At 44.5% G+C, this 24,233-nt stretch overlaps 1 protein-coding gene across 5 annotated transcripts in view; it reads right to left on the bottom strand.

The window, feature by feature from the left end:
- Positions 1 to 2,278: 2,278 nt before the first annotated feature.
- sbf1 (SET binding factor 1) overlaps positions 2,279 to 24,233 on the bottom strand; it is a 54,571-nt gene continuing 32,616 nt past the window's right edge. For 4 of the 5 annotated variants that reach the window (XM_046378799.1, XM_046378798.1, XM_046378796.1 and 1 more), the window contains 32 exons: positions 21,717 to 21,794; positions 21,391 to 21,504; positions 21,117 to 21,245; positions 20,577 to 20,675; positions 20,162 to 20,369; positions 19,785 to 19,897; positions 19,452 to 19,601; positions 19,016 to 19,084; positions 18,697 to 18,858; positions 18,215 to 18,480; positions 17,291 to 17,463; positions 17,131 to 17,204; positions 15,371 to 15,563; positions 15,129 to 15,256; positions 14,845 to 15,020; positions 13,178 to 13,314; positions 11,611 to 11,818; positions 11,334 to 11,530; positions 10,827 to 10,964; positions 10,650 to 10,745; positions 10,291 to 10,365; positions 9,612 to 9,784; positions 9,297 to 9,473; positions 9,105 to 9,206; positions 8,838 to 9,023; positions 7,828 to 7,954; positions 7,584 to 7,714; positions 7,126 to 7,470; positions 6,320 to 6,525; positions 5,707 to 5,794; positions 5,455 to 5,586; positions 2,279 to 4,979 (listed from right to left, as the gene is read on the bottom strand). In XM_046378799.1, coding sequence (XP_046234755.1) covers positions 4,881 to 4,979; positions 5,455 to 5,586; positions 5,707 to 5,794; positions 6,320 to 6,525; positions 7,126 to 7,470; positions 7,584 to 7,714; positions 7,828 to 7,954; positions 8,838 to 9,023; positions 9,105 to 9,206; positions 9,297 to 9,473; positions 9,612 to 9,784; positions 10,291 to 10,365; positions 10,650 to 10,745; positions 10,827 to 10,964; positions 11,334 to 11,530; positions 11,611 to 11,818; positions 13,178 to 13,314; positions 14,845 to 15,020; positions 15,129 to 15,256; positions 15,371 to 15,563; positions 17,131 to 17,204; positions 17,291 to 17,463; positions 18,215 to 18,480; positions 18,697 to 18,858; positions 19,016 to 19,084; positions 19,452 to 19,601; positions 19,785 to 19,897; positions 20,162 to 20,369; positions 20,577 to 20,675; positions 21,117 to 21,245; positions 21,391 to 21,504; positions 21,717 to 21,794 — 4,749 coding nt within the window. In that variant the 3' untranslated portion in view covers positions 2,279 to 4,880. The remainder of the gene's footprint in view (positions 4,980 to 5,454; positions 5,587 to 5,706; positions 5,795 to 6,319; positions 6,526 to 7,125; positions 7,471 to 7,583; positions 7,715 to 7,827; positions 7,955 to 8,837; positions 9,024 to 9,104; positions 9,207 to 9,296; positions 9,474 to 9,611; positions 9,785 to 10,290; positions 10,366 to 10,649; positions 10,746 to 10,826; positions 10,965 to 11,333; positions 11,531 to 11,610; positions 11,819 to 13,177; positions 13,315 to 14,844; positions 15,021 to 15,128; positions 15,257 to 15,370; positions 15,564 to 17,130; positions 17,205 to 17,290; positions 17,464 to 18,214; positions 18,481 to 18,696; positions 18,859 to 19,015; positions 19,085 to 19,451; positions 19,602 to 19,784; positions 19,898 to 20,161; positions 20,370 to 20,576; positions 20,676 to 21,116; positions 21,246 to 21,390; positions 21,505 to 21,716; positions 21,795 to 24,233) is intronic. The other variant, XM_046378797.1, reaches the window with a different exon arrangement.

The raw sequence follows: 24,233 nt of genomic DNA on the forward strand, positions 1-24,233 counted from the left end.
AAAAGATTTGGATGTCTGTGACTTCTTTGTGACCCATATTCATGTGAACACAGTCCAGAGAGAAGATATGTAATGCTCAACCTGATCGACCTCATGCCGTTTTGTAAATAAGTTTTCCTATGCAGTATGGTGACGTATGGAATTTGTTTTTACTAATTACATGATTTGGAAAAGAAAGTCGGTCCTGTTTTCTTAAATATCAAAGCAGTTAAATAAAATCAAACTAGAAATGCAAAGTGTTTTTCCAAGGTGTTCTAGGACAGGCTCTCACAGTGTGACTGAGTGTGGACCAGAAGGAGCCTGATGTCGTCCCAGGTGAGGCAGGAGGTGTGATGTTGACTTAGCTCCTTCACAGATCTGCCTCGACGTCTGCTTCCTAGTGCTGGTCTGACAGAAATGCATATAAAGCCCTGGTGGCTCGGGATTCCAAATGGGAGAGGAAGTACAGGTGCGAGCGATGTCAAATCGTTATACGTCCCCAGTGTGAAGGGAGCCGGCATCCTCAGCACCCAGAGTTACAAATTTTGTGACCAAATCCACAGTGAGACCAAGACTGACCACAACAATTACTGTAAAAGGGTTATTTAAATTTCCACGACAAAAACTGAATAACGTTGCACTGTTTTGGTTCTTACAGTTTGGGAATTCACCTTTGAACAGCTAAAGATAAAACAGTCAGTTGTGATGTGCAGTACAGGCAGTTTAAAGTTGTGCAAAAGCAGATGAATGGCCCTTCAGCTCTTAACTGGTAAGAACTTCACAGTGCTGAAAAAGATGTGATCTACTCTTTGATTTACAGATACGTTCACAGATTTTTATATTTTATTTTTTTGGTATTTCTTATTTATTTATTTAGATAGCGACAGCTGGAGAGAGACGGGGATGACGTGCAGCAAAGGGCCCAGGCGACTGCTCTAGGAGCTCAGCCTTAAAAGCGAGTGAGTGGATAACGACTGAGTTTTCACTTTTGGGTGAACTGTTTCTTTAATACGTGGTATGCTTTGTACCAGATAAGCTGCAGGTGTGTGTCTGGAAACATTTTAAAATGCTTTATTTCCATTGTAAATCTAGCTGATACCTGGATGATGTCCCATCTGAGGTGAAACTTAGTCAAATCAGTCAATACACACATTAACATTTAAACCCACAGTTTTTATTTGGATTCTATAAACTATATTGACATGATTGACAACATAACCCGGCTCAGAAAGTCATTTCTAAATTAAAAAAAAAAAAATTACGAAAAATAAATAAAAAAGGATTATGTTGTGGTTAATGGAGCTGTTGAGCATTACCACAGAGATGACTAAACTAGAGTGAAAAGATGAGCTGGGTCTGACTGGGTGGAGGCTGCAGTCACAACACAAGGGCACAATGAGTCTTCCTGCAGGCGGGTTCCTGCTGTCACTTTGGTCCATCTGTTCTGTGGGGGGGGTGGGGGGGGGGTGGGGGGGGGGGGGGGATTTTAAGGTGCACAAGGTCACCTTAAGTTAAACGACGTATGATCACCAGACCTCCAGCCAACTGGATGCTGACATCTCTGAAAACCAACACAGCAGCGAGTCAGTCTGTCTGCCGGTTGGTGTGAAGCTATGGAGCATGTTTTGGCATTATTACCATGCTCATTAGTACAGTTAATAACATCAGTTCCTTTTTTTTTATTTTAAATAAATCATCATATCATTCATTATTTACACTGTAGGTACTCTGATCCGTTGACTCCTTTTTCTTATGTTAGAACAAAGACTTAACACCAGCTCAAAATCCATTCTAATTCTTTGAGTCAAGCAAAAAAAAATGTCCCATATTCTCTTGTTCCAGCTTTTCATATGTGAATATTTGCCGCTCTTTGCCCTGCATGATAGTAAGCTGAATATCTCTGCGTTTTGGACTGTTGGTCAGTTTGAATTTCAGTTGTAACATTGCTGTGGATGTGATGTGGAAGTGGTGTGGGTGTGTCAGTATGCTGACATCACAGTTGGGTGTGGCTACAGGTGCAACATCGAGCATCCAGCCGGAGACGGCAGTGAATCCTTGCTTTTCAGCCTGGTTTTAAGTTCATTCGAAGATTTGTGTACACCATTTACCCAAAACCTAATTAAAATGACTAGATGAAATAGTTTTCTTAATACCTTTGACTACTTTCTGAACGGTCTCACTAATATCCTTCAGTTCATTTTGGAAAACATACAGCACATGTATGCAGCCTGATTTTACAGTGTGCCAGCTCGTCACTGACTATATTAAGCTAGCAGCAGAACCCAGCAAACTGGAAGACTTCATATGTTTGAAATTTATTGTGACTGGAACCTCCGTCCAGAACATCCCACCACTGTGGGCGAGCAACACATTTAAGTCCAACCAGCCTTTAAAAACCAGCCCAGAGGCTTCCCCTTCCGCTAACACACCTTTTCCACTCTTGCATTAACAGTTGATATTGAGTAAGGACAACCATGTTTACAAAAAAAGAAAAAAAAAATCATTAGTCACATTAATACAGAAATAAACAAATGGCACATTGAATTCCTAATTTAAAAATAAAGTGGTGCTTGAGGAACTTTCTTACTGAGGAGACAAGTTAAATAAATTACTACCATAAACGTTACATACAAATCTGGAGTAGTATATACAAAGGAGTTATTAGACACAAAAAAAAAAAATCTACAATTTCAAATTTTATGTTCAACAAAGACAGCAGTAGAACCTTATTTTACATAGCAGGGTTTGTGTTAACAAGTGTGTGGGTCAGAGTGGTGTGTGCATGGAGGTGGAGGAGAAGAGTGAATAGAGGAGGGGTGGGGTGGCAGTCTGAAAATTAAAAAAACCAAAGAAAAGGGTTGATGTTTTGAAACCCCGGCTAAACGTACTGATTCTCCCTAACTAACAGATGCAGACTCGTCCATGTACATGCTTCAGCGCTGAAGGTAACGGCAGCTAAACTTAAACTGTCCATGCATCGGATCACATCTGCCACAGAGTGAACCTTGTACGTATGTGACCAGCTCTCAGACGTTTGGCAGACTTTCCCAGTCCCAGCATGGGTATTTTTCTTATTTCCATAATTGTGGCCATTCTGAAAATGACTCAAGATGCATTTGCAATCACAACATCCATTTGTAAAAGCACGAGAAACACAACATATTGCTTTTTAAAACATGTATTCAAAGGACCCAGATTTTCCAGACGACGACGATATATCTGGGTAAGCAGCATGGAACCAAAAAGTTGTTTGTTTGTTTGAGACTTGGGAAGCAGTAGCAAGCAAGAGGTTTCTTTCTGTCATTGTCCTCTTTTTGTAGTATCCACTTACCTCTGTTACCCGTTGAATTTCGCTATATATGAAACAGTAAGCAATAAATGATTGGTATTCCAATGAATGCGGACTATGCTAGCTAGCTAAGCACAAAGTTAGACTGTATAGCATGCTTGCTCATCACGCCGGCTTACTAAACTACCTTGCAGTTAGCTACAGTAGCTAACTTAAGGTCTAATGTTTGTGTTTGCTTTCAGTCGGAGTTGGAGGCGAGCAACTGAAATGATTTTTATACACACAGTTATTACTGAGTGTGGAGGTGGTGAATGCAACAGCATCGTGATGGACACTTTTATGGAGCACAAGCTGAAAAATACCTTCAATTTCTTTCAACAAATATCCAGCTTCCTGCACTTTGAGCACTGTGGCGAGTCACTGCCCGTCCCTAACAACTGCAGTCTCTCCAAAGCAGACCATAATATCACTCTGTTCATCAGTATCCCTTCCTCTTATTCTCCTACCTTCCAGATGTCCTCCTATAGATTGTTTTTAAGACGTCACTAGAAAATGAAATCCCTCCTTTTTTTCCTTCAGCATCCCTTAAAAATCTGAATGTTAATAGTGGTTGTACAGATTTAAAAACACACAGGTGAAGAGCAGAGTTCAGCTTAGTGAGGGAACTTTTATCTACTATGTAAACACTCTCAGTGAAAGTTCACCGACACACTCAATACCTGACGGGCTCCAGTCTCTCCAGACCGGCTCTCCTGGTTTGATCTCTACGACTGCTTTATGTCTTTCACAGTATATCACCATCACCCGCTGAGGACCGGTGATGAGAATTGATCTCTTTCTGGTACGAATTTGAGATTTCGGAAAACAAAACAAAAAAAAAAAGAAAAGGAAATCCTTCATGAACCGTTGACCTCCTGCCCCCTCCCATCCCGGCTTAAACAAAACACTCAACTTCCAGTCCAAGCGATGATTGTGAACGGGCTACATCAGGCAGTGAGGGGCAAAGAGTCCTCCGAGGACCGGAAGGAAGAGCGTTTGTCAGCACGTGTGCTCCTCAGAGTTGTTTTGGTCCATCAAACCACCAGCCGAGTCCTGTACATAAGTGGCTCCTCCGTCATTCCTCCCCGGAGTGTCATAGAAGGCGAGTGGGGTTAGTAAGAGGGAGATCAGGTTTGTGGCTTACAGGTGGAGGGTCTGGAAAGATCTTCATGCTGGTACGAGCAGCAGGACGCCTTGCAGACTTGCAACGACATGCTTTAATACGCATTGTTTTTTGTGCATACAAACATCCAGCGCACATAGTGGTCAGGTTGTCGGGGTGGGAGGCGAGAGGCTGCAGCTGCTCTGTGAGATGACAGCCAGTGGTTCTTCGGGGACAGTTTTTTGTTTTTTTTTTTTTTCTTTTTCTTGTTTTTATAAGAAAAAACACAAACGTTGTGACACAAGGTTATTAGTTCAACACTAGCGAACAGAACAGAGCTTAATCGGTGAAAGGCCCCCTTGTCTCCGCCCTCTTTCGCCGGGATTGGTCAGCACAGACGTCCATCAGGTGCCAAAGCAACTGCTCATTCGTTCCTGTTTGCATTGCTCTTTAAAGAGTCCTGCCTCCTGACTAGGCGTCTGACAGGCAGCTCTGAACACTGTCCATCCACAGCTGTGCATTCAGGCTGTCCTGGGCACAGAAGTTGTACACTCGTTTGGTCGTCTTGAGCTGTAAGACCACGGGAAAGTCATCAAACACACTAGTAACATGAACACGCTAGCAAAAGTATGAAAATATGGTTGATGAAGCTGGCAGGGTTCAGTGTCAGCTGTGGTTTTTTAGCGTCAGTTATGACAAGCTGTCTGTATAGACGTGCATGTGAGCCCCCACAGCCATGTGATCGGGCTGTGAGGACAACACTGCACAGCTGAAAGTGAACCTTTGTTAGCTTTCTTAAATTGTGCAGCTGCTCTGTTTAAATAATTGGAGCATATCACTTAAATAACTGGGACATTCAGCAGACAGGAGGCCTGAGTTGTTTGGTAATTGTTATTTCATCGGGGATAATTGTAGAATTGATGATTGCTGGATTTTTTTTTTTTTTTTTAGGTGATAAAAATGTATTCCAATGCTGCTGCTGGGACATTACTTGGACCTCATACAACCCCACCTGAACTGTCCCTTTAACCGGAGGTGAACTTACATCAAAGAAGGCTTTCTCATCGATGTTTTTCGGCGCTCCAATGGTAGGCGTTCCTGGAGTGACGGACTCCACCTCGGCCAGCTCAATCACACCTTTACACTCCTTGTCCTGCCTGCTCTCGTAGTATCTCAGCTGGGGACAGAGACGGACACACTTAGAAGCGTCTAAACAGTTTGGGCCAATGTCATTAAAAATATTATTTTGCTCTATGAGGGTGTTTCTTCTAAATGTTTTTTGCATGTGTGCACAAACCTGATGTTTGGTCTTGTCCAGGACGAACCACCGTGGTTTCCATGGTTTCAACAACGCCCCTTTCTTAAACAAGATTCCTTCAAAACTCCTGATGGGAGAAGGTCAAAATAAAAATGACACATTTGATGTTTAAGGGATGACGAAATGTTTTTTTAAAACAGTGCACCATATTAAAGGGAGAAGACGAGTCACCTTATGGCTACAAATTAATAATAGAAACTATTAAAATGTGTTAATATTAACTAAGCTTTTTAAATTTGCTAACTTTAATCAGTGTTACCTGGCAGTTGACAAATTTCCTATCAAGCACATTGGCTTAGCGTGACAGGAAGCCAGTTTTTCAATACAAACTACAAACATGGAGCTGCTGGTTGCCGTGGAGGCTGCTGGTCTTTTCAGATACAGACCTGCAGAGCCTCTGTACAAGACTGGTTTTCAGTCCAGTTGGTACAGATATCCATAACAGATACCTCGATTAGCTCAATTAAATTGGAAAGAAAAGAGAGAAAGAATTTTTGACTAAAAGCTGACTAAAATGCAATGGCATTTCGTCACCTGAAACTGGACTAAAATTAAGAGACGCAGACTTGCCCTCCCCACAGTGGGTACAGACCTGTTCTCACTCTCCGTGCTCTGGAACTGGCTATAGAGCGTGCTGGTGCTGGTCCGACCGGCAACAGGCGTGGAGGTGGCGCTGGCCTCGCATTCTAGAGCCAGGTTGATGGAGGAGCCCACGCCGCTCTCCTGCAGGTAGACGCCCTGAGAACGGCGCTGGTGGCTCAGGTTGGACGACATTAATAAGGAGCTGGAGAACGACGGCTGAGGAGGAAGGACAAACGGCTTCAGGTGACAGTTTACTCCAGAGGTACGGCCAAGGTCTAAAAGTGATTTTAAACTCTCATCTTTTGAAGTGACTCCTTTTGAAATGCTCCCTAAATTTAACAGCTTGCTGGAAAGTAGGAAAACAGCAAACTCTTAAAACTATTAAATCCTTCACTGCATTCTGCTTTTCCACCACAAGATGTCGTGTCGTGACTACACACACTTTATTATTCAAACTGTGGACAGCTTCACAGTTACTGGTTAAAGATCTTTGGGCCAGTGCTGCTTTACTCGGCCAACAGTGCTGACTGATTTGATTAATGAGTTGTGTGGTGTTTATGTTGGAAGCTTTTTTTTTTGTCATTTGTGCACCATTTGGAGACATTTTGCAGTGGGACATTTTTTATTGACTGTAAGTACAAAGAAGAAACACAGTATGTGTTGTTGCTGTGTGAGCAGTTTTATAAATTATTTGTTGTCTATAAAACCCTAGCTGTTGTTGGAGCAGTCAGCTAGTTTGTGAATTTCCTTCTGCAGAGTGCAGTAGTAGTTGCAGCAGTGGTTATTTACTCGAAATCCAAAAGCCATCATGCTCACCTTGCTTTCCAGTTTGGTCTCGGTCCTCTGTGTGGTCTTGATTTTATCCCACGTGTCCTTCCACTTCTCCGACGTCTGGCCGAGCTCGGCCTCCAGATTCTGCAGGTCGTGCAGCAGCTTGGTGATGGCGTCGGGCACCGTCTTGCTAAGGCTGTCGTAGCACGGCCACACGATGCGTCGTTGCGACTTGGGACCGCTGGTGTCGGGTTTCTCTGGCGTCTCCTCCACCACGCGCTCCTGCCGACCCCTCAGCTCCCAGTCGAAGGAGGGTCCCTCTGACAGGGTCTCCTCCGTGTAGAAGTCCCACACTTTAAGGTTAGAGATGAAGGTGTATGGCCGCAGCACCTGGAACACACATTTCCTTTGTTTCAGTGCGTCTGTGATCAGTTAATGGACTTTAAAGCATTAAACCAGCATGGGCTGATCTCTACGTGTTGTGTCCCCTGCAGTGGTCTCACCTCCTCGTCTTCAGGCGAGAACATGTAGTTGTAGAAGATAGGAGTTTTCTTGCTGAGTCTGTCGATGTAGTCCCACACAGACTTACACACCTGGGGGCTTTTCCTCTCACCTTTCTCCTCATACAGCACTCCTGCACACACACACACACACACACACACACAATAAATGGAACTGTGCGTTTCTGAAGTTGTGTTACAGTTGCTCCAAATAAGCGACACCCTGTAGACTCAGAAATGGTTTTACCCAGCTCTATGCGTTCGTAGTCCGAGTCAAGCAGGAAGGTGCGGAAGCGGTTGGACACATAGTGATAGGCCAAGAACTTCAGGTAGTACTGGCTGAACTCGAACTCCATGGGGAACTGGAGGTGGATCTGAGGACGGAGGGACAGAAACACAGGTCAGGGCTACGGTTTAAAGAGGTGGAAGGTGCCGATAGCCTTCACCCACGTGGTCCCATTTATACTGCGCCGAGTGTGTGCACACAGATGGAACTTCAGATGAGTTTGGTGGCACCTACAAAGATTCATTTGGAAACAACGAAATTTCAGCTTTAAGTGAAGTAAAGAAGCCTTGAGTTAGTGTGTTCATCTCTGTGAGGAAAAACTGTTTTCAGGAAAATCCACTGCAGTGTAACACATTACTCATTTCCTAAGACATTCTACTGGATGTCATCTCTTTATTATTTCAGAGATTTATAGAAGAACATGTACTGAATATGTACTGACTTCCGGTACAAATAGCAGCTGTTTGTAAACGTGTGCTTTCGGTTACATCCTGTCCCTGTTCCTATTTTTATAAGGGTCTTCGCCTGTAATTGACGCACTGATGGGTCGGACAGCAGGACATTTAGAAGTGTCACAGGGTCAGGGGCAACTGAAGCTAAATGAAGCCACATTTCCTGCAAGCGATAAGGAGGCAGAACTCACGTCACTGATCTGCAAAACAGGAAAAACGGTCCGCCTGACAGGTTAACATACACATTATTAACATATATATAGTAAGACGAAAGAGGACAGAGGGCGGCTGACCTTCAGCTAAGAAATGTATCATTATGTGCTGCTTCTGCCCTGCTTGTCTTGTATTTGTTGTTGTGTAGTTAGGTCCTCACTTTGCAACAATCTTGTCAAATTATCAAGTCTTGTCAAATCAAGTCCAAACTGCTGTTACTATGTCTGAAATTGATTTTTAGATAAAAAAAAAAAAACAAACAAAAAAAAACGTATCATTTGTGCACACAGGGCGCCGCAGACACACCTGGTGCACGCAGTCGAGGAACTGCAGGAAGACGGGGGTGAAGCCGCTGCTTTGGCTGCCCAGCGTCTGCGCCCCGCGGTGGCTGAATCTGTGGCCAAACGACAGCCACTCCTTCTCCACCAGCAGCCGGAAGCCGTCAAAGGTTCGGTAGTACGGATCAGACAGCAGCTGCACCAGGGACACCACCTGCACGCACACACACACAGCTTGTCACACCAAGCCTCGCTCAGAGAACAGAAATTTCGCAAAGTGAGGTGTCTGTCAAACCTGCGTCGTGATGTCCCAGCCGTCCTCCAGGCTCACCATAACAGACGAGCCCATATCCAGAAGCTCCACCACCAGGACAGACACCTGCAGCACCCGGTGTAGCTGGACACAAATACACACAGGGTCGGTAAAAACAACATCTGAGGTCAAAAATGGAGCTGAAACAGTGAATGCAGCGTCGCGCGCACTAACCAGAGCCATCCACTCGGAGTCCTCCAGGCATCGCAGGAAGCTCGTGCTGGGTTCAGTGGTCGGGGTGCTTGGCACGCAGGCCTTCATCAGCTTCTTGAAGCTATTCTTCACCTGCCGCATGTCACACACCTCGATGGGAACCACCTCCCACTGCTGGAACGAGTCCTGCTTCCCTCCCTGAACACAATGATTCACAGTTCACAGTTCATTCTCCCAACCAGGACAAGTTCCAAAGCAGATTCCAGCATGTTCTTCCTCCTTTTATTCTTTGCTAACCTTTCTTGTCACCACTTTAATGAGTGTGCCACTGGTTACCTTCAGCTGGGTCTTGTCTCCAATGATGTAGAGGTAGGCCTTCTGCTGGCGGAGAAACAGCGCCTCGCTTGGCCCTCCGTTGGGCTGCGGAGACTCTTTTCCTGCCAGACGTGTTCCCACATCTGGATTGTAGGCACTTAGACGCCCGCTGCCTCGAATACTGCCCCATTTACCTGTGATACATACACACACACACAAAGTAGAGTCCTCAAAGGATTCACAACATGGGAAGTGTATCATCAGACATCATGTGAAAGCCCTTCCCTTGTTAAACAGCCATTAAAGGATCATTCTGGTTTACTATGAACTGAAATGATCCTGATGTGTTTAATGTCCACAGCTACTAACAGCCATGCCGGTAAACAAGGCAGAAACGACTGAAAACTAACCAGTCCAGTTTGCTACATCCGTCTCAAAGACAGCTACATTATGATGCAACAGAGTTGGCTCTGGTTGCTGCTGACATTCAACAGAGAGAAGAAGAATCAAACAGGAAACAACAAACAGGACGTCAGACGGCAGAGCTGCAGGAGCAGCATGCACACACAGCAATACCAACAGACCATTAGTCCGCAGAGACAGCACACTATCAGGACCCACGGCAAACACACTGACGCTACTGGGAAAGAGATCTGATTGGTTAGACAGGGGTGAAGGGAGGGGGCGGGACCTACTGTACCTCTAGGAGGGTTCCTGGCCTTGCCAGACACTTTGGGCTGAGAGAGGGAGATGACTTTCGCCCTTTGACCCAGAGCTGAGGTCAAACGACAGAGACGGCCCGTTAAACAACAACACCACACAGTGGAGGATGGTTTCTCTCTCTCTCTCACACACACACACACACACACACACACACTCTCACACACACCCAAAATGTGAGCTATAAGGGATGGTCCAGTGCCAGTTTCAGTCACAGATTTAAAAACTTAAAACACAGTTCACACATTTTGCTTTGAAACCGGGACTGTAAGAGACAAACTAAAGCTAACTACAGGAGCAACATGGACACACACACACACACACAAAGACGTGTCTCACCTCCTCTACTGAAGGTTCCAGGAACGTCCTCCTTGGTGCCCATCACCTGCTTCATCAGAGCACCGATCTTGGGCTGCCTCAGCTTATCTGAGGAGTCTGTGGACGGAAGAAACATCAGTGATGAGCGATGCTCTTCTGACAGCAGCATGTCCGGTCAGCGCGCTTTAGACCACCAACCTGAGGTGCTCATGTGTGTGGAGGTGAAGCCGCTGAGCGTGTTCCTGCCGCTGCTCTCACTGTAAGAAGGCATGGAGCTGATGATGGCCTGCAGGTATTTCTCCTGCTCAAGACTGGTGGAGTCTGCCTGGGAGGGCACTGCACACAAGAAAACATAAAAACACCCTTTGTGTCTCAGATAACAAAATTTTTTGGCAGCCAAATCTTAGTGGCATTTAAGCTTTGAAAGACCGCACTTCCTCCTCTCTTACTCTTTTCCATATAATATTATGTAATAATATTATATATATTATATGAGTGTTAGGGGCAGATTAACAGTTTGTAATCATGACCTCTGACCACGTCGCTCGTCACTCCTCCAGCGGAGGAGCTGACTGCGGATTTTAGGCAGCAAACATGTACAGGATTGGAGAGGGAACGAGCGGACATGAAGCAGGACAATCCTGAAAACATTGCCTAGTGATATAAACATTAAACATTAAAGAAATGATCAGTTTCTTGTCGTACCTGCAGCAGGGGCGTTCGGAGACTTGAAGAAGCCCACCACGCCCTTGGCATGGAGGCCCGCGGACCGCAGGAGGACGGCCTTGGTTCGCGAATTCCTCCAGCACACCACTGGGAAGCGATTCTGTCGGTAGCAACGGGAAATTCTCTGGATGGTCGTGTCTGGGATGCTCTGAGGCACAATGAGCAGGCCGGGATAGCTGCAACACAAACACACTGTATCAACCACGGGGGACATACTGTCCATACCTCTGTGTGCTGTCTTCCAGTGGCCTCTTACCTCCTGCACACGGTGTACATACGGTTGACAGTCGAAATCCTGAAAGGCTCATTCTTAGAACGCGTCAGACTGTTGCTGAGCGTGCCCAGACCGAGACGTTGGTAGTCACGGCAACAAGCACGCTCCACAACGTTGCTCATGGTCTGTCTGTCAGATGAGCGGATGGTGGAGGACAAGGTGAGGGAGCTCTGGTCCACTTCCTCTGAAACTGTGGAGACACAATCCCAACTTCAAAAACAAGGAGTTTCATTTCCACAGCAAGGAGCAGCTTCTCATGTTTCGTGTATATTTTCTGCCTGCTCCCTGCTGAAAATCTCCATTTTAAATGGCTGACATTTAATCAGCATTTGAAACTAAAACTCTTAAAGTTGAAAAGTTAAAAAGAAAGTATTGAAAGGAGTTTAAGTTACAGTTTAAGTATAAGAGCTGAATGAAGTGTTGAAGTGGGTGCATTAACAGAAGTTGAGATGACAATTGTCGAGTTCTCACTGAAACCTGGTAAACTTTCAGAGGAAAGTTAAAGAGATATAGCAAAGTAACAGTATCCTGAACAAAGAATGACATCTCACTGTGCGCATGTGTGTGTGTGCTGTAATCTGAGTATCTCTCTTCTTTGTTTTGTTGCCAGGACGGCCGTGTGTGAACGTGAGTCCCCCTCAGTCCTCCTCGCGTTCGTTTTCAACATGGCAGCCTGTTAAGAAACCTTCTGCTATTCTAGCTACTGCTAAACAGTACACCACAATAGTTTTCTGAAAACGTTTGAAGGGAGAAATAGGCTATGCAGTAACAGAATCTTGCTTCATATTTGATCAGCACTGCATGATTTTACAGTCTGATTGGGATTTTTTAACGATGCACACATTTGTTTTGGTCTGAGATGCTGACATCTAGTGGCAGTAAATGTCACACATTTCACCTTTAAAGAAGAAGAACTGAAGGCAGAGTTAAGTGTGATAGCTTAACCAGATGAACTGTCATTTAAACACACAGTACGTAGTTTTAACCACTTGGTGTCTTCAAATAAAATCTGAAAAAAAGACGTCCCACCAGTGTGTTAAAATTTTATTCACGTGACGTTTGGTCACATTGACTAACTTACTTCCATGCTAGTACGCAACCCAACTAGATATGTACATACATATATATACATATATGTGTACATATGTCTCTTTAGGCATTTAATACGGAAATGCTGCACATCTTTAAAATGTACGAAATGAAAGCAGATGTAATGTCAGCTGTGGTAAGTGGTGAAGCAAGTTAATATTTCATATGAGGCGGGAGCCCTAATGACAGCTGAAGTGTGTCACTCAGCAGCTGAAATGTTATTTGGTTGCACAAGTACTGTTAAAATGTCAGCTGAAGCATAAAATCTAAAAGTACTGGACTGTGTTACATTGTCAAATCAAGATTAAGCAGGTAGCGGAAGTGTGTGACATAGCTGATACATAGTTAATGACTCCCTCTGCTGTGAGGGTGATGATGTCATCCACACTGAACGATGTGCACAGTGTACAACAATGGAGAACTCTGGGAAGGTCTGAAAAGAGCTTTAAAGTGCAACTACCTGAGATTTCATCTTCATCCAACTCCGACTGGATGCTGCTCCTGTTCTCCCACGTGGGGGGAGAATACTTCTTCCTGGTCACATACTGTCGTCCGATGGTCCTCTTGGCGCTCTTCACCAGGTTTTTGGAAAGAGTTCTGATAAAGGCAAGGATACATTACTGTGCTGACTCCACAGCATGTCCTGTTCAGAGTCACTTGAGTCAGAGTCATTTGAAGCAGTGTCCAACTCAGGCCTACAAAGAGCTGATCTGACTCACTGTTCGACTCTGTGCATAATCGGCAGCCATCAATCCACTAGTGTGTTACTGGTTTGTCATGCCATCATGTCACACGGCCGGAGTCTGTCTTAATATGGATTTGAATCACTTTTGGGGACATTACATAGCCTTCCATTTATTTCCTGGAGGCTTAACCACCACCTAACCGTAACAACAATGACTTGCCTAATCCTAACTCTTACCTTAACCTAACCTCAACCTAACCCTAAAGCAAGTCTTCACCCTAATATTTAATGATTTACATTGTGGGGACTTGCATTTTGTCCACATAAGTAAGGTGGGTCCTAACAATGTGACTGTGTGAACAGATTTCTGTCCCCATAACTACAGGAATACGTGTACACACACACAAACAGCGCAGAGATGGAAACAACAGAGCCAATAAAACGGTCGCCACATTTTCCACTGATGAATAATTCAAAGGCTTCTCTCATGCTTCTTTCATTCTCCACAAAAGAAAAAGAGAACTCTGTGTGTGTGTTTGTGTGTGTGTGTGTGTGTCTATGTGTGTGGTTGGTTGCTGAGCTATTGAATAAAGAGGAGACAAACTGACAGACCAGGGCATTTTCCAACACATGATTCAGAAAATGAACATGTGAGGCTACATAACATCACAAAAAGTTTACTTTGACCCAAATGGCGATTCAGAACCAAAAGGGAAAATTACAGCTGCCTTTTCTCAATGCATCACATTCATCAAGCTGCAGCAGTTCCAGCAGAGCGGGACATGTTCTCACACTCGGGGCTTAATGCACTGTCGTGACAGTGGTGACTATACATGCATGCTCATGAATCACACAACATGAGGCACCTTAGAAAAAAAGCAACTCCAGATCCTGCTTCCTCAGGTGCAGTTGCTTTCTGTGTACACATTTGGCTTAGTGGAAACAGATGAGGTTTATAGACTCACAAGTAACTTTACTAGCTTGTCTCCAGGATTAATTTTCCTGTGTTTCTCTGTCTCTACGTTAAGCACTTTGATGACATTAAAACATTTTCACATTCGAGCAGACTTGGCTTGTAATTCTGATTTCATCTCATACTGTGGTGAAACATATCAAATAGCAACAAGACCACTCACAGTCTCTATTACTGTCATCACAGTGACTGTTGTAGTTTCTAGAGGGCGCCTTGAAACTCAAGGTGTAAATGACTAACTTGGTAAATATGGCAAACATTGGAACAACAGCTGGAACTGCTGTAAATTCATCTCTTACAGAAGTGAAGCCTCATCTGTGTCACCTGCACCGTAATGTGACAAGTGATGTAACAGCCTGTCAGGGTCTATCCGCATTGCTGCCGGCTGCTTCCTTGTAGAAAAACTGGGAGCAGTTTGGGTTTTACTTACATAGAACCATTTTGTGCACTGACATAAATGTCTCCTTACTTGAGCGACTGGTTCTTGTCCTTGGTCTTGTGCTCCACTATCATCTTCCCGCACTGACCCACAGTGAAGGCAAAAGTGCCCTGGACGTGCTGAGGATAGCGCAGCTTGTGCAGGTGCTTCCTGAAGACCTCAGCCAGGTCTGATGCGACCTCCTCGTCAAACGCAATCTTCATCAGCTACAAGCATACAGAGAAACAGTGAAATGAGAGAAGAAGAACAGGAAGCAAAATGAAAACTAAATATATGAGGATATTTTGTGACAGGAGTTGAGAATGGAAGGGTACCTGGAAGGTGCAGGACCGAAGCTGTAGCCCCTCCTGGACGAACTGGTCCATGGGTAAAGTGACTGAGATCCTCTTCTCCTTGGTCAGGGAGGCAATGGGGAATGAGCGAGTCACCACCTGCTCACCCACTGCAGGAGGAAGACACAGACAATGAGCAGGGTTTAGAGGACCCACACATCTGTCACGGAAACAGGTACAAGCTTAGGCCTCTTGCATGTGCATGTGTGTGTGTTATGTCTCACCCAGAGGGTCAGTGGGTGTGCCCTTGAAGATGAGTCGGTAGGTGGTGAGGAAGATGGCACCCTCAGCAGGGAGCAGAGGCGGACCTCCCATGAGCCCCGTGGCCTCCTCGCGGCCGTCGGGGACCAGGTGGACACGCATGGCGTCCATCACCAGCTCCTCACCGGATAACAGCGTAGGCCTCAGCAACTTGGGCTGCGCGCACGCACACACACACACAGAAGGGGGAACAGAGGAGGAAGATTAATGATGCAGCACAGCAAAGACGAACTAAGGAGGATTCTAACTGTGGCAATAATGTGAAACGTTGCTACATTCATGTCCTGACTGTATAAAATTTCTGACTTTTCCTTCCTTCCTTCCTTCCATGGAGCCATGCACTATTGTGCATCGAGCTGAAACGGAGTTAAATGCGTTTAAAATTAATCACGTATATACTGAATGTGCTGTGTATGTTTCCAAATTTGAAACAAATTTGAAACATCCAAATGGAATGTTTACATGATCTGTATCAAATTCACAATACTGTCATACTCTCTGAATAATTGGTGTGTGTGTGTGTGTGTAAACACAGTGGCTGAGACATAATAATGCCGATAGCATTGCAGACCATACTGGTTAGCAAAAAATTCATCTATGAAACGGCAACATGCCACAAACAAACAGTCCACTCTGCAGTCTCATGCTTCCACAACCATGCTGAGGTTACTGGCTGGATGACCTGCACTGTTTAGAAAGGCTAAGATTCAAATGAATGTATTATTGTTGCATAACACACACATCAGTTGATCTGGAGTGGTGGGATCTTGGCAGAGGTAATGTTGAAAAGAAAAAGATAAATATACAAAAAGACACGTATAAAAATATTCATTCGGGTTTGTTTATGTGACGGGACATTGATTTCATATTTCTTCAAACACACCAGGACTGTGGTGTTTTGAAGAGTCCCCGAGGATCCAAATCTTGATTACAGGACTCTCGTTTTTTTAGACTCGGATGTCTCAGTGGAACGCTGAGCTTTTCTGAATAGCAACAATTTGTCCTCCGGAAACCTTACATCACTTCCTGTCCCACAGTGAGGCCTGGAGAGCTTCCTAAGGAACTCCACCCTCTGACAGGAAATGAATTACAACTTTGGTAACCTGTTTCGCTGCACAACACCTAATGCCACGCAGGTCTGCACTCCAGCTGCAGTCACACAGCTGAGAAAGGGCAGAGTTTCCTCTCGCGCCATTTATCTGCCGAGTCCCCGTTTTTGTTTTTGTGTTTTAGCTCACAGTCTCACATCCACTCGGATGTGGACTCGCATGCTAAAAAAGAAAATGCAGGAGACGACGGAGAATATTACCAAGCAGCTGAGCAGTTACATGTTCCACTCAAGTCTTTAGTGAAATGACAAAACATGTTACATTAAGCTCGGCGTAGCCGGCGTCCCCCTCTCTCTGACACACTGCACGCAGGACTAACAGCACCCTTCACACTGAAGGCACTCCGCTCTGCAGGGCCTCAGGGAGCACCGTCAGCCAGGCTGAGCTCCACCGCGCCTGGGACGCCAAAATGCCACAGCAAGGGAGAGCAGTCACCCAGCATGCACTGCTCAGGCGTGCTGCGAGTCACACTGTTCTGTCTCTGGCAGACAGACGTACCTGCCGTGACACTGTGAGCCTGAGCTGTAGGGATTGGTGGAGAGGGGAGTGGGCGGGGCTGGCTGGGGTTCTGCAAGGCCTTTGTCCAGCGGAACGTAAAAATAGGAATTGGTTACCTTTTGGATCGGAGGGAGTCTCTTACTCTCCCTGTGGACTGCATCCAATGTCTCGATGTGCATCTGAACAATATCTGGGAAGAAACGGACAGAAACGTTAATGGAGGAGTTGTGAAGTTTGGTGTGATGTCGTCGTCATGTCGTCCTAGTTCCTCCATACCTGGTATCATGGTGTGGAGAGCCTTCAGGTGCTCGTTGGTCACGCCGCTCTCGTTACACACTTTGTCTACGAAGCGGTTAATAAAGCGCACCACAGAGTTAGCCACATCTGAGCTCTCGGCATCTTCGAAGCCGCTCTCCGTGTCGTAGCTTTCCGCCATGCTGCCCGCAATACTACAAAGACAAGAAAAACTGCTGTGAACATTTATGGTTCTACAGCCAGCTTCAGAAAAGTGCTAGAGACCAAAACAAAGAAGCATCTCAACTGAGCATCCCTGTTTATCAAGTGTCAATGTTTGATTACACACAAAAGTGGAGGATAAGAAGATTTTTAAATCTTTACGGCTGAAGAGAAGACAAAGCTACTATTGTTGATCTAAGCCACACAGGCTACATGCATTAATGAATCTTCACACTGAACAGCTGACTTATGGATATATAATCACAGATTATATTCAGTTAGGAAGGTTCCTCTGACTCAGTCCTGGGGCTGTTCCACACACATGTACAGGCCTGGCTTCACTCCGTTTGACTCATCCTTCTTGTAGGCGTGTCGACACACCGCAGCTCCTGCCTTTGAAATCTCACCGTGGCTGTTTCCACTCGTTCTCTTCCTACCTGCAGAATTACTTGTAGAAGCCTAACGCTAACAAAGCTGGCTGTTGACATTCCTGCCAGTTTGTAAGTAATTGTGTAATTTCTTCTCAATGAGAAAGCTAGTTGTATAACAGGCAGCTACTTTAAAAAAAAAAATTCCTGTGAAATAAGGTTATGTTAAAGGCAGAGGTAAAGATGGCTGACTGAGTGAGGTGACGACCAAATATTTTCCATACTGTGATACTTACATGTCCTTCTCAGACCTACATGAATATTTTTCATCTTTTGATCTGTGTACATCCTTCCGAAGGCTGACAGCTTATCGTACCTGTTGGTGACGTAGCTGTTGCTGACGCTCTCCACATCTCCGAGGCCGGAGCTCCTCAGCAGACGGTTCTTGCTGGTGTCCAGCGGCAGCAGCAGGTAACTCATCCTGTTGGCGTAGTGGATGGCCTGGCTGAACACCGTGCTCTCCTCCTTCTGCACGCGCTCTGCCTGCATTTCCTTGCAGAGCGTCGGCCACAGCCGGTTCTGTTCCGATGCCAGCTCCAAGGCGCTGATTTCCCTCCCGCTGCCTGACCCGTCCTGCTGCTCCTGACGGCAGATCAGATGAGGTTCGTGAATGATTAATAATCCCAGGACCAAAATGACACTCTGCTCAGCAGGGTGGGAGACTGACTCATTAGTCTGCTAACTGTTGCGTCAGATTTTCCTTCCAAAAATTCCCCAAAAACTTAATATGATGTGCGACACTGTCATTCATCATTTCTTTAACTCTGGTAACAAATCGAGTGCCATGCAGGTGCTCACAGAGTGGTTCTGTTGCTCTCTCTCCACTGTCTCCAGGTACAGAGCTCTGATGTGGTTCTGGACGTCGCTGTAGAACATGGACTCCCAGAACTGCATGGTCGTCCACACCATGTGCTCCTGTACACAGCTGTAGGCAAACTGAGTGATGCCTGCCCCCAGTTTCTGTCAGACAAACACAGGAGGAGACTTTTATGAGGGAAAGAATTCGGAACATGCAAAAGGAACAATGGATTTTTTAGAGACTTAATGGCTTCTTAGCTGTGGTTAAGGTTGAGTTTGACATATGGAAAGAGTGTAGTGATGCTGGTTATGAACTTACTCTGCAGAAGGCTGTGACCAGCGGAAGGAGGGCAGCTGCAATGCCGTGTTCGTCGATATGTGAACAGTCCTGAACAGAGACAGATAAGCAATGGACGTTGTGACAATGTGCAATCCGGAAGCGCTTTGAATAAACATCACCTTTCACCTTTGCTTTAAATTCTGTCTTTCTATGAACAGCATCGGTCACAAGTTTTTCACTTTAACAGATTATTAGAAAATTTTGTTAAAGGTGTAAAGCTAAGATGGGGTAAACATAAACATCAGTACATTAGTACCGTCACTGTGAGAATGTTAGCACACTGACATGTAGCCTAAAGAACCACTGCAGAGTCAGAGTTTTATTGCTCAATTTTCTACAGCAATTTGCTGAAGAAGTACATCTTAAGTTTTCTTGACTATACTACTGATTCCAGTGATATTGGCAGCAGGCTCACCTGCAGGGTACAGTTCATCATTCGCACAACGTAGTCAAACTGCTGGTCATCCAGCACAGCTCGGTTCTGCAGGACGTGCTGATTGAGCTCTTGGGTCAAACAAACCCGCGCTGCCCGTCCCTTCAACGCCCGCAACACAGCTGGCATTAACTGGACAGAGAGGAGAGGAGTCACAAACGAGAACATTTTGCAAAAGTCAGACTAACAATGAGAAACACATTTTCAGGAAACACAGGTAACCTAATTTCTTGAGGGACAACACACTGAGTAGGTTTGTTTCTTAGATGAGCGGTGTTTTGTGACAGGATTCACCCTACGATACGTCACTCTTACCTTCTTGGCCTCCAGCATCTTGTTCTCAAAGATGTATGTGATGCAGTTCCTGACCACCTCCAGCCTGCGCGCGCTGTTGGCCATCACGCTGCCGTTCCTGTCTACGATGTCTCCTGCGGAGAAGCGATGAGACACCCATTCATCACTACAGCCCAGAACTCAACCCCATTAAACACACACTGTGAGACAGGCTGTCTAAGTTCACAAAAGAACCCTGAGGTGCACGTGCAGATGTTCAACACTTTTAAAAAAGGGTTTACCACATTTATTTATCTTATTTCAAATGAATCTGATCCACACATTCCTAAGACAATTCGCCAAATTCTCAGTTTAAACATAAATACAGTTTGAACCCCTCAGTTCTCCCCTCAGCTCACCCAGTGGGGGTCCAGACGGCACCATGCCCTTGAGCTCTGCTTTGACCACAGGAGGCGCAGTTTTGAGCTTGGCGGCGGCGTGGTCGATGAAGAGTTGCACAGCGACTTCATCCAGCAAAGGGAAGGGCTTCCGATTCTTGGCAGTGTTCTGGCTGTTTTCTGACGGTCGTGTGACTTTGTGCATCGCAACAGTTGGGTAAGGATTCTCCTAGAAGGTGGGAAAGACAGAGAGGGGACAAGCTGGTGTAATAAGGAAATTAAAGAAACAATTGAATGAAAATATGAGAGAGAGAAGAATATGTCTACTGCCATTAGTTTGGTAAGACAAAGAAAAACGAGAAAGGAAAGAAAAGTTAGGGCAAGGCCATAAAAGTGAAGGAAAAAAGAGTCTTATTGGTATTCTTTCAGAACATACATTTTTGAAGAGCTTCTCAGCCAGCTCCTTGACATGATTCATGACTTTGTGTGGACAGGCCTCCTCTTGTCGTATCCTCTCCACATGATTGGCTACCAGCTGCGGAAACAGTACAAAGAAGTAAGCCTGAGCCACATACGTACTCCCAGTTAACAAGTGACAGTTAATCCTTTACAAGCTGACATAAATAACTGAATATTTGTTCCAAAAATGGCATATTAAAATTAAAAAAAAAACAGCTTTACATCAATGCATTTTGGGAATAAACACTGAATGTAAACTCCACAGGGTATCTTTAAACTTGTTTATTATTTCTGCCAACTCTATCTGGTCACATTCACCCAAAACTTAAAATAGTTCAGTTCAGCACAGCCCAAAATGTATGAATTGTACTATGGGTTTTTTTTTTAAAGCAGTTCCATTGTTTGAATTTGATTTATAGAGAACCTTAAGTTCACACTCAGAATTCAGACACGAAACAAAACAGTGGAGAGTAACTAAGGTGCGCTATATTACAAAAAGGCAATGCTTTAAACTCACGTCGTCAAACAGGTCGGTGACTCTGTACGGAGGTCCTCTCTCTGATACAAAGCCTGCAAACGCCATCCCATCCAACACCTTCATGAGGAAGTCATCCTCTGTCAGCGCCCTCTGACCCAGGAAGGCAGCCTGTGGAAACATGAGTTACACTAATCTGATGCGGTTCTCATTCAGGAAGTAAACACCCACACGCTGATGGTCTCTCTCTCTCCTGCAGGCACTTTGTCTCTCAAACACACTGATGATTGGTCAGTGGTTGGTACGGTCCACACACCTTATGGAAGCGGATCACTGGCTCTGGGTGAATGCGGATGATGTGCAAACACCAGCGGTAGCCCTGGAAGAGCCGAGCGAACAGCCACAGGAAAACTGCTCGGATCTCCTTATCCTGAAACACGCATAACATTCGAGTAACACACACATACACACACACAAACACCAAAGCTGACGGAATGCTAACAAGAATAAAATCATTTCAGACACCATTTTTGGCTGAAACCTAAAACTTTTTCATTTGGTCAATTTCTCACCAGAATTAAATTAGATTAAATCAAAACACTTTAACATCATAAAAACTCAATATAATTGTGTTTGTCTTACCTGGATCTTGAGTGCAGAGGGCTGCGTGGAGGTTGGAGGAAAGGCGTGATCGGCCACTTCCAGCTCTGGATCCAAAACCTACAACAAACACGAAGCCACAACTAATCACTACCTACCAGTTACGTTTTTCATCTGTCAAGGCCTGAGACCGACTTACAGTCTGACTGACAAACTCATCAGGTAAAAGATCTGGTGCTCATACATGATGAACATCTGTGGGTTGAAAGTATTGGCTGAACAACAAAAACATTTGAAAGATGTCATATCATGCTGACACATTTGCTTTTGTGCAGCTTTAAGGAAAACAAAATAATTTAGACTCCATGTTTTACAGTTTGGAGACACACACACACACAGTAACAGTGCAATATATCCAGAGCCCAATCAACAAATACCATATGCAGAATCTACCACAGAAACAACCTTTGGTCTCAGGCCACTATATTTACATCCCAGCGAACATTTCTGGACAGTTCAACAAATTGTATCTTGCTTCACTGAGGGAGGTCAGTCCCACCTGTGTGAGCTGCTCAGACTAGCCGATTCACTTTCGGGTCTGTTTGGGTAATTAGTCCTCTGAACAGGCAAACCCACCACAAACAAAAGAAACAGTGGAGACATTACATAAACCTCCATTCATTTCCTGGAGGCTTAACCACCACCTAACCGTAACAATAAACATTACTTGCCTAACTCTAATATTTAATGATTTACATTGTGACCACTAGCATCTTGCCCCTATAAATAAGGCGGGTCATCACAACGTGACTGTGTAAACAAGTTTTTTTTCCCACAACTACTGCAATACACATCCACACACACACATGCAGACCTTTATCCCACTGAACTTCCCTCAATACAGACAAAGAATCACAACACACAAGTCTCTGGGTCATAAGCCATGATTCGCACAGAGCAACCAGGGACACAAGCACAAACATTTCACCAAAAAATCACTTTGATTTTTTCATTTATTCAGTTTATTTTGAGCCTTGTCATCTTAGGCATTTGGCAGATGCCCCCAGGCAGTAGGTCCAGGTTCAGTGCCTTGCTTGATTACACTTTGACACACAGCAGTTGGCAGGAAAAAAAACTGCTGCCAGGATTGTACACATATTCTTTATTGGGTCAGTGGGTTTAAAGACCCTTCAAAGAGTTCTATTAGAGTTAGCAGTGATATGACCGTCCAACAGTCCAACCACTGTACATGAAAACATTCATATTGGCTCAATGAGACAAAATTAAACTGACACACACTTAATTGGCTTGCCCCGCCCCCAGAAACAAAGGTGATCAATAGATAAAAATAAACATAATAAAACAATTAAGATAACAGAAGAACATCCCACGCTGTGCAGTAAGAATTGTTGCTTGATCTTGTGTCTGTGTGTTAGAAGATAAGACGGCAGAGAGAGTGACTGTAGGAAGAGTAAATAATGTCTAATCCACTTGATGTCTTGAATGAATGAAGGATTCTGACAGCAACTATTCAACACAACAAAACATGAGGAAGTGGATGACTTATGACGAAGATGTTGTTTCGGTCTAAGGATCAAACACACAGTGTAGGATAGCGCTGAGGTCACGTCCATATTGCTGTTCACAAGTTGATCACCCTCAACCCACACTAGTTTTTCATGTTATTTTCACAACCATCTCCACTTCGTCCCACTGTGCAAAAATGAAGCCAAAATATCCCAGATACAAGGACTGCCATCTTGCACTGGTGACATCATTTGGAGCCAGAATCTGTGCAGTAGTGATCAGGCAGTGGATCCGTGGTATTAAGTTCCTGCCCCTACAACCGTCTGACTTTATCAGAAAAATAAAATCTTGAACATACATCATTGTGATCTACCTAATATGTCAGAAACTGTCTTTGGGAAAATTTCAATTGAAGTGTCCTTTGAGGTTTTACTTTGGTCCATGTCCCATCTCCTAATATTGAGGGGGAGGGGTTTATGACCTGTACTGCAGCCAGCCACCAGGGGACGAGTAAGATATTTTGGCTTCATTTTCAAGGAGTTCTCATGTCATCCATTTTTAATTTACAGTCAATGTCTGTGAAGTTTTTAAACGGAATCATATCAATTTTTTCATTGGCTTAGTATGGATTGTGAGACAAAACTGAGAACAATTGTACCAAAAACTGAAGCCTTTTCAAATGTATCCACCAGAGGGAATTTATTGTCTCTATTATTTCACTTTTTCAGGGTCTGCAGAAATTAGAGGATGTGCATTGAAGGTATGAATTTTCGTCATTGCCAAAAAAAAATTTAATATTTTTGTCCAGGCATTATAACAGTGTGACATTGAATAAAATGAGCCCACCAGCCATGCTTGACATTTGCACAGGGAGACTGTAACTTCAGCTTCTATTTTGATAAGTAACAAAAAGAGCACAATTCATTTCTTATATTACAAATATTTCAAATACGGTGAAAGTCCGTGGGAAGAGCATTTTTGATTCCCAAATTTCAGGCTCCAAATACACAGCTGGCATGTCTCGGGTTGAAA

This window comes from Scatophagus argus, chromosome 22 (genome assembly GCF_020382885.2).
Source record: "Scatophagus argus isolate fScaArg1 chromosome 22, fScaArg1.pri, whole genome shotgun sequence".
Classification (NCBI taxonomy): domain Eukaryota; kingdom Metazoa; phylum Chordata; class Actinopteri; family Scatophagidae; genus Scatophagus; species Scatophagus argus.